The sequence below is a fragment of the Cynoglossus semilaevis genome, chromosome 19, assembly GCF_000523025.1.
Source record: "Cynoglossus semilaevis isolate Cse_v1.0 chromosome 19, Cse_v1.0, whole genome shotgun sequence".
Taxonomy (NCBI): Eukaryota; Metazoa; Chordata; class Actinopteri; order Pleuronectiformes; family Cynoglossidae; genus Cynoglossus; species Cynoglossus semilaevis.
In genome coordinates, this window is record NC_024325.1 from 6,770,158 (window position 1) to 6,778,508 (window position 8,351).

Here is an 8,351-nt window from a genome sequence, read left to right on the forward strand (position 1 = left end):
AGAGCACAGTCGGTTCTAGCAGCACTTCGACCTCCTCCTCTCCCTCCTTCTCCTCCTCGTCCTTTTGGCCTTCTTGCTCTGGAATCTGAGCATACTCTTTAGCCGTCACTCTTCATCCATTTTAATCTTGTTTTGCAGAATACGGGCGTTTTGAGGCCAAAATCCATGACCTGCGTGAACAGATGATGAACCACAGCATGAGCTCTGGGTCAGGGTCCCTGAGAACTAATCAGAAGAGATCACTCTATGTTAGGTTTGCAATTTTTTTGAAATTGTCCTACTTGGTAACATTTTTGTAGGCCGAAATAAAAAATATATTATTAATTGGCTGTATTTTATATCTATATAAAATTGGTCTCGTTACTTATTATTGTAACCAGTAGATTTTTTTTCAAACTTAACAGAGCGCTTTTTGACTATGAGAAGTCAAAGGACAGTGGGCTGCCCAGCCAGGGGCTCAGCTTCAGGTACGGAGACATCCTCCACGTCATCAACGCCTCGGATGATGAGTGGTGGCAGGCTCGACGGGTCACTCCGCATGGAGACAGTGAGGAAATGGGCGTTATCCCCAGCAAACGGCGGTGAGCTGCAGATACAAATGTCTCGTTTGTTTGTTAGCTTTCCAAAAGGGTAATTAACTGAATTGCTCCTGTGATTAAAACAACGTAAATAGATTCGATTTATTGATCCCGTCATTGTAGTCAGTAAATTTAATCACATTTAATCATATATTTTCAGTGACTGAAAATATATGTAAAACTGATGTAAAATTGGGATTATTGTGAATTGCAAGCAATCTGATAATATTGCCACTCACCGTTTATCCACGTTGCTGTTGCAATACTAAAAAATACCTTCAAGGTCAAGCAACAACAACTAGACCTGTCCATAAATGTCCTGTCGTCAGTGTGAGCACCTAAATGTGACTAACAGGTCTCTCACCCTTCACTCGGCAGGGTGGAAAGGAAGGAGCGAGCGCGTCTAAAGACTGTGAAATTCAACGCCAAACCTGGATCGTTTGATTCTAAAGGGGTGAGTGACAACACGAACCCTATGGAGTGATTCACTATAACATGAATTCAGTGATTTACACTGCAGCTCAGATGTGACAGTGAGCTTCCTGTAAAACTGTAGCAACAAATGGAACAGAGTCCTTTTTTTTTAGCTCTTTTGTTTGTTCTGCAACCTAACTGCATTAGTTTTAGGTGAGGCTTTTTTATGAATAGGCTTATTGCACCAGTGAATAGCAACTCTTATTTTATTTATTTATTAAAAATGTGCCTTCTTCACTGCTGTTCAACTCTCAGCTTCTCAGTTCCGTCCTAGTTTTAACACATTTTAACCCACATTCCCTTCCGCACAGGTGTCTCACTCACTTCTTTGTGTTAAAAGCCAGAAATAGCAGACAGACTGTAGGTGATGGTGATTTAAATATTTGGCTTTAATTCCACTCCGTTCTGACTCTGATATGCAGCACTTTCCAAACTTTCCAAATACACATCACAAGCTTCTCCCTCTGGTCTTCAAATGATGACACAATTTCATTCATTATTTGAAATTCCAGTCCTTTTATTTTTATTTTCTTTCTTTTTTCTACCCCGCATGTGTTTTGACATTGATTAGCTTTAAGTTGTGCCTCTAAAGCATGACCGTGATAATTCTTCTCTCACTTTACTTTTACTTTTATACATTTGTATTGCAACTGAGGTACGTCAAGAAGTAGAAAATTGGATATTATTCACCCAGATGTACAGTGTTTTGGCCTTTGGCCGTTTCCTAAAATATACGGAATAAAAGTTTTTATTTCACTTCTTGACGCCCCTCCATCTGCAAGTAATGCCTTTGTTTTTGTCTGCATGAACGTGACAGATGTACCTGTTTGCTCCATGCTCTCTCTCCCTTCACAGTCATTCAATGACAAACGTAAAAAGAATTTCATCCTTACACGAAAGTTCCCATTCTACAAGAACAAAGAGGGTGAGCAGGATGGCAGTGATTCTGACAGTAAGTAAGCTCACTGACACAACAGTACACGAAGACACAGTCAGTGTTAGGGCACAGGTGAGGTCAAAGGGTGTTTACGGGACGTTCAGGTGCTTCTTCACAGGTACACAGGTGTAGGCGTGTGGACGCCTCCTCCTGCTTCCTCTTGTGACTATTTCCTACTTCCTGTAGTTGTTTTTATTTCTCTCTTTCTGCAGAGACACTGCAGCTCAGATGCTGATCAGCCCGCAGGAGTGGAGCCAAGTCTGTGCTGCTCATTTATCTGTGACATGGCCCCATATGGCCGTATTCTACGACCCAGTTTTTCTTCTGGGATCGTTCAGGACCAGCCTTAACCAGTCCTATTTTTATTATTCAGACTCTGGCTCCCCCTGCTGGCTTCTTAGTGTCTGGACAGGGACACAGCTCCCTCCTTTTTACTGCCTTGGACCTTTTTTCTTATGTTGCGGCTGTCCTGTCCTCCTTCCTGTCTTTCTCCTGTTCTGGCTCTCTCTCCCTGGATGGCCAATAGGACATCCTGGGGATAGGTGATGAAGGGTATGGGACAAAGGCATTCAGTAAGTTGGTGATCAGTGTTTCCTCTTCTATGTTTCCTGTTTGCATTGATGCATGCTGCATTTGTTAGGTTTGTCTTGCTTCTCAGACTACAGTGTTGATCTTTGTGTCCCGCTGGTTCACTAAACTCACCGATTCAGTCACGGCGGGGTCATGTCAAATAGTCACAGGCCAGGAATTGTGGTACAAGTACATTTTGATGAACCATCATAAATACAGACTTGACGATTCATGCAGTTATATCAAATGAACATTTTCAACTTTTTAATGGTACATGGTTCTTAATTTTTTTATTCTTATACTTTTATTCTAAGACAAAGATGTAATATAATGTTGATCAGTCTAAGATGGTTTCAAGTCTGCCCCCTGCAGGTTAATAAACCACCAAAACTGACTCTCGCATGGGAGAGTCCACACAGATTTCAGATTTTGTTTTATTTTTTTGAAAAGTTTTTTTGTCATTCAACTATCTCTGACCGAACTCTTAATGTCATATTTAATGGCCGTTTGCATGACATTGGCATTAAAACTAAACAGTATTTCCATCTTTGCTTGTGAGCATGACATTTTGAAAGCACATCACAATTGTTTCTGTTTGGTTTGTACATTATGTTTGCTTATATAGTTATTGTAGCTTTTTTTTGCTAAAGTAGTGTAGAAGTAATAAACCTAACCATTGCCACACATGAACATAAAGTTCCCTACCCCCCTAAACCCTCCCTCCTCCGTCCCCATTAGAGGTGGGTAGAGCACACGGTGGATTAATCCAGCTGTGCTCCATCCTTTGGTTTTCTCAACCAAATGAGATTAACAACATGTCATTTGGACACTAAGGAGCCACATTACTTACAATATAAGTAGCCTAAACACTTTCAGATTAACTCAGTCAGTTCCCCAGTCCAGGATATTCCTGCTACTTGTGTGTTGTTTTTTATGGGGCTTCAACAAACAACCACCTGACAGCCTAAGTTCTATCTAAGTACAAGTTACAAATAAATGAACACTACCTCTACAGAAACACAAAACAGACCTAATCACTAAATCATTCAGATCATGGAGAAACCAAAACAAACCACAGAGACACATTGGCATGTTGCATGTCGCTGTGGTTTTATTTCCATGAATATATTTAACTTTTCATCACTGTTTCTCCATGCAGGGAGTCAAGACGAGGTGATTCTGTCTTATGAACCTGTGATGCGGCATGAAAGTAAGTTTGATGTTTTTTTTTGTTTTTTTGGGGGGGCGGGGGGGCAGAGGGGAGGCATTGTTCTAATAATGTTCTGAAGATATTACATAGGATGGAAAATGTGCCCAGACATTCTAGCCTTATAGTTTTATACAGTATAGACAGTTGGTATTAAATTTTAACATTTCAAAAACATCTCTTCTGTCAACGTCACTAGAATATTGCACCACATTGTTTTAATATTAAACAGATATTTTTCCCTATATGGTTATTCCTTATTAAATCTAAACCCAAAGGGGAGTTAATATATTATATTATATGTATAATATAATCTCACTTCATTATTTACAAAAAGATGATGGTAACTTCTCAGTAAGAGAAAAGAAAGAGAAAAGTATCAGTGTATCTTGACCTCTGACCTCATTATGGTATTACACGTAAACAACGTTTTGCAGTTCTATTTTCCATGTTCCTTGTTTAAGATGTTTTTTTGTAATACGATTTAATCTGAGGTGAACGTGTGTATTATAGATGAGATCTCAACACATTATTTAAGCTTTTTTTATTTTTGGTATTTAAACATTAAGAAGAATCTCTTTGTTTCACTCAGTTAGTTATGCCAGACCCGTCATTATCCTGGGACCAATGAAGGACAGAATCAACGATGACCTGATCTCGGAGTTTCCAGACAAGTTCGGCTCCTGTGTGCCACGTAAGTAACCAATCAGGTTGTAGTGTTGTGTTGTGCTCATCTTCCCATTAATTGTGTTGTGTCATTGTTGAATGAAACATGCTGCATCTTCTCTCTCACATATTTAAATTATGTGGTTTTAAGTGAAGCTACCTAATATTTTTAAATCATTTTTAAGAAATATTTGTCATGTTGCACATCAGGAAAACAAGTGTTGGGAAACACTGTAGACAGAAACGTGTGGTAGTTATTTAATCACTTGCCTCTAGGGGTCACAAATCTAATCATATGCACATTGGGGTCACAGAGCAAAGTTCATGAAGAGTGTAGGAAACAAAGTAAATCCAAAGCTAAGTTTTGTGGTTTTACTACATGCCTCACAGATGTGGATGATATTAAAAAATAAAGAATATGGAAGCAGAAGAAGATTCATTGTATTAAAACCTGCATACACACTGATGCAGCATGTTCATGTAAATGGTTAACCAGTCTATGTGTTTAGCATGTGTATTCAAGGTAGTACCTGCTCTGACAGAATCCCTTCAGTTGTCTCTGTTTATATGTCATGTTTCCTTCACAAGTTCCATAGTTTTTTGGGGGAGTTGTTTCTTTTGCATGTCTCTGCATGTTCTGATTTTTCCATCTCTTTTATTTTGATTCATTCTTTGAACCAAATAAAGCTGCTGTCAATTCAGAGCTGCAAGGTGAGTGATATGGAGTTCAGTGGATTCTTTTATTCTTAATGTGAGAGAGTATGTGTGCTGCTCTGACCTTGTTTTTGTTTTTTTTTTGGCACTGTAATTTATATATTTATCCTGCATATAGTTAGTCAGTGGACTGTAGAACTTAATTAGTCTAAAGTTCAGTGTTTAAGTCAACAGACGTTCTTACAGCACCAACACCAGTGGCAACATTTCTCAACTCACAGAAAGATTATGACAGGATAGAGACGTTTTCTTTGCAAGTAACCATAGAAATGAACACACATTTTAGAAATGTACTATATTAGTACTATATGCTTTTTTCCCCTCTCACAAAAGATACTACTCGACCAAAGCGGGACTATGAGGTGGACGGGCGGGACTACCACTTTGTGATGTCCAGGGAGCAAATGGAGAGGGACATCCAGGAGCACAAGTTCATCGAAGCGGGACAGTACAATGATAATCTTTACGGAACAAGTGTCCAGTCTGTGAAATACGTGGCTGAAAGGGTGAGTGTCTGTGCTTTTAAATGTCACCTCTTGGCTACAACATGTCAGTGTGAGCAGTCGGCACTTCCTCCTGTGTGAGGTCTGTGCCTGACAGAACTCTGATCTGATTGTAGCAGAACAGTAGTGTTGCTACATAATATTTGTTCTTATACCCTGGGTTGTTGTATGGGGGTATTTATATAAATAAAGACTCTGGTTGTATTTGGTTTCCCTCTAAGAGCACATGGAGAAATCAAATAGTAGAGGTACTGTACATAACACAAGGGACTGGAAAACTCTGGAGCCATGGCACCAAATGGAAACTCTCAAAAAGAGAAGTGGAAATCAAGGAGAAGAATACTAATGTCACAAGCAGCTGTGCAGAGACTAAAATGGACAAAAGTACCTGCTGGAATGAGAACCAGTGCATGTGTGTGATTCCAGAATTGGACAGAGGTGTCAGTTGTAGCTTTTGACTAACAGGTAGCTTTATAATCTAATTAGTAATAAAATATTTTCTTCATATACTGACCTTTTATGTTGGTCATAGTCACAGTACTTGGGATATACAAATATTTCAAAAGGTGTTACTCGACCTAAAATTGGGTAACACCTTTTTAAATCAAGCCTTGACTTCACACTGTGTTCTTATGTGACGTCCTCTGTGTCCTCAGGGTAAACACTGTATTTTGGACGTGTCTGGAAACGCCATCAAACGACTACAAGTAGCACAACTCTATCCCATCGCCATCTTCATAAAACCCAAGTCTATTGATTCGTTATTGTAAGTATCCAGTTTGGTCTGTTAATAAACAAACTAGTTGAGTTGTTCAATATCATCCAACTCTACATGATAAATTCATTTTGGTAGATTCTAGTATCTGTTATTCATATTTAACTTTTTTTTTTATGCAGTCACCGCAAAAGTCCCGTGGAACAACTTTTTTTTTCTCGTCCCTTTTGCATTATATGTACTTGTATTCTGCTTCCATCCATAATCCAAACAGTTCCTCTCCGGTCTATCAGCTCCATTTCTCCCTAACTGTATTTCCAAACTGCTTACTATTAGACTGTGGTGCTGTCCCCTAACAATACATCATAGCATGTCTCACTACTTGCTGCTATCAGCTGTTGGAGGCAGAATGGTGTGAGAATGAAGTGTCTGTGACGTTATTGATGTGTGTTGTGTTCTTACCTCACCACAGGGACATGAATAAGAGACTGACAGAGGAACAGGCCAGGAAGACATTTGACAGAGCTATAAAGCTGGAGCAGGAGTTTGGGGAATTTTTCACAGGTAAGTTAAAAAACAAACAAACGTGTGTTTGTCCAAATTTGATTCCTTTAACATTGCTTTAGGACCTAAAATTATTTTAGAAAATGACACGTTTGCCCTTATTTAGTCTTTTCTACCTTAAGTTTGCTGTCAAGACCATGACAACACCTCTTCTGTCATAGATGACCATATTGACTCGTTTAAGGGGAAGTTAAGATGTAAGAGAAATTAAAATGAAAGTCGCATCGTTACTTTAACTAAAAAAACAAACTCCATAACCTGAAATGTGAAGCTGTCAACCAATCAATCAATTTTATTCTAAATAAAACCTCAAATTCGTTGTGCTGCTCAATGACAATAAAGACTATTCTATTCTATTCTTTTCAATTAAATTAATTTTGATAAAGTCAAAACCAGTCAATTTCTGGTGCTTGATCGAGCATTCCCAATTTAACCACAACAACAGTGGGGATAGAGGGCCGGCTATGAGTCACCAGGCTGCTAACCACTTACCGGTATCCTGAAGAAAGTATGCGGTGTATAGATATTTTTTATAGTTTTATATCCAAAAATGGGGGGTTGTATGAAAACCGTGAGTCTCTATCTGTGAAGACTTGTGTTTGATCAGTTTGAATGTTCCATCAAATGTTCCAAAGTGCAGCATTGTGTTTTTACTCTGCAGCACTGGTTCAAGGAGACACCTTAGAGGACATTTATAACCACTGCAAACAGGTCATAGAGGAACATTCAGGACCCTATATCTGGATCCCCTCCAAGGAGAAACTTTAATAACTCATCACTCTGGCAACAGAGTCTGGACTGGAAAATAAAACCACTCTGTAACATATGACATAACTGTATGGCAATGAATCGTCTTCATTCTTATTTATTCTATATACGTTTATTTTTATTTTATTTTTTGTTTTTTTTGTTTTTTCCTTTGTTTTATTACTGCTTATTTTTTCACTGAACGTGAATGTTCCTGAATGTACACAGACATGTTAGGAAAAGTTAGAGAGTCAAACATCCACGTTGTTTTGTGATTTTATCTGGGTTTTTATTATTATTATTATTATTATTATTATTATTATTTTATAGTTTTAAAAAAAGAATTGTAAAGGAGACTGAATAAACAGGGCTGTGTTTTTATGTCCACACTGTAAAATGGAGGAAAGTGTGGGGAAGTTTACGTTTGTCGACATTCTTGTTTTGCTAAAGTTGAGGTAAAAATATGTGTTTATCTGCACTCTCCCCTCACTATATTGAATTTCAGTGTTTGCTTTCTGTGCATCTTCCACACACAGCTCACTCTTTGTTTACACTGTCACCCCATCCATTCTTTTTAAACCGCTGTATTTATTTGTCTGAATGACGTAAAGGCGTGTGTGTGTGTGTTATTTTTATCGCTGTGATCTTTATGTTATTGCTTTTTATAATTTAAAAG

General features: G+C 38.4%; 1 protein-coding gene across 6 annotated transcripts in view; it reads left to right on the forward strand.

Moving 5' to 3' along the window:
• The window catches only part of dlg2 (discs, large homolog 2 (Drosophila)), a 106,907-nt gene extending 98,990 nt beyond the window's left edge, over positions 1–7,917 (forward strand). For 5 of the 6 annotated variants that reach the window (XM_025065564.1, XM_025065565.1, XM_025065566.1 and 2 more), the window contains 10 exons: positions 139–253; positions 405–581; positions 957–1,032; positions 1,908–2,004; positions 3,719–3,769; positions 4,359–4,460; positions 5,480–5,652; positions 6,306–6,415; positions 6,837–6,928; positions 7,590–7,696. In XM_025065564.1, the coding sequence (XP_024921332.1) occupies positions 139–253; positions 405–581; positions 957–1,032; positions 1,908–2,004; positions 3,719–3,769; positions 4,359–4,460; positions 5,480–5,652; positions 6,306–6,415; positions 6,837–6,928; positions 7,590–7,696 (1,100 nt within the window). Of the gene's footprint in view, positions 1–138; positions 254–404; positions 582–956; positions 1,033–1,907; positions 2,005–3,718; positions 3,770–4,358; positions 4,461–5,479; positions 5,653–6,305; positions 6,416–6,836; positions 6,929–7,589 lie in introns of all 6 variants that reach the window. The other variant, XM_017041901.2, reaches the window with a different exon arrangement.
• The last annotated feature ends 434 nt before the right edge of the window (positions 7,918–8,351 follow it).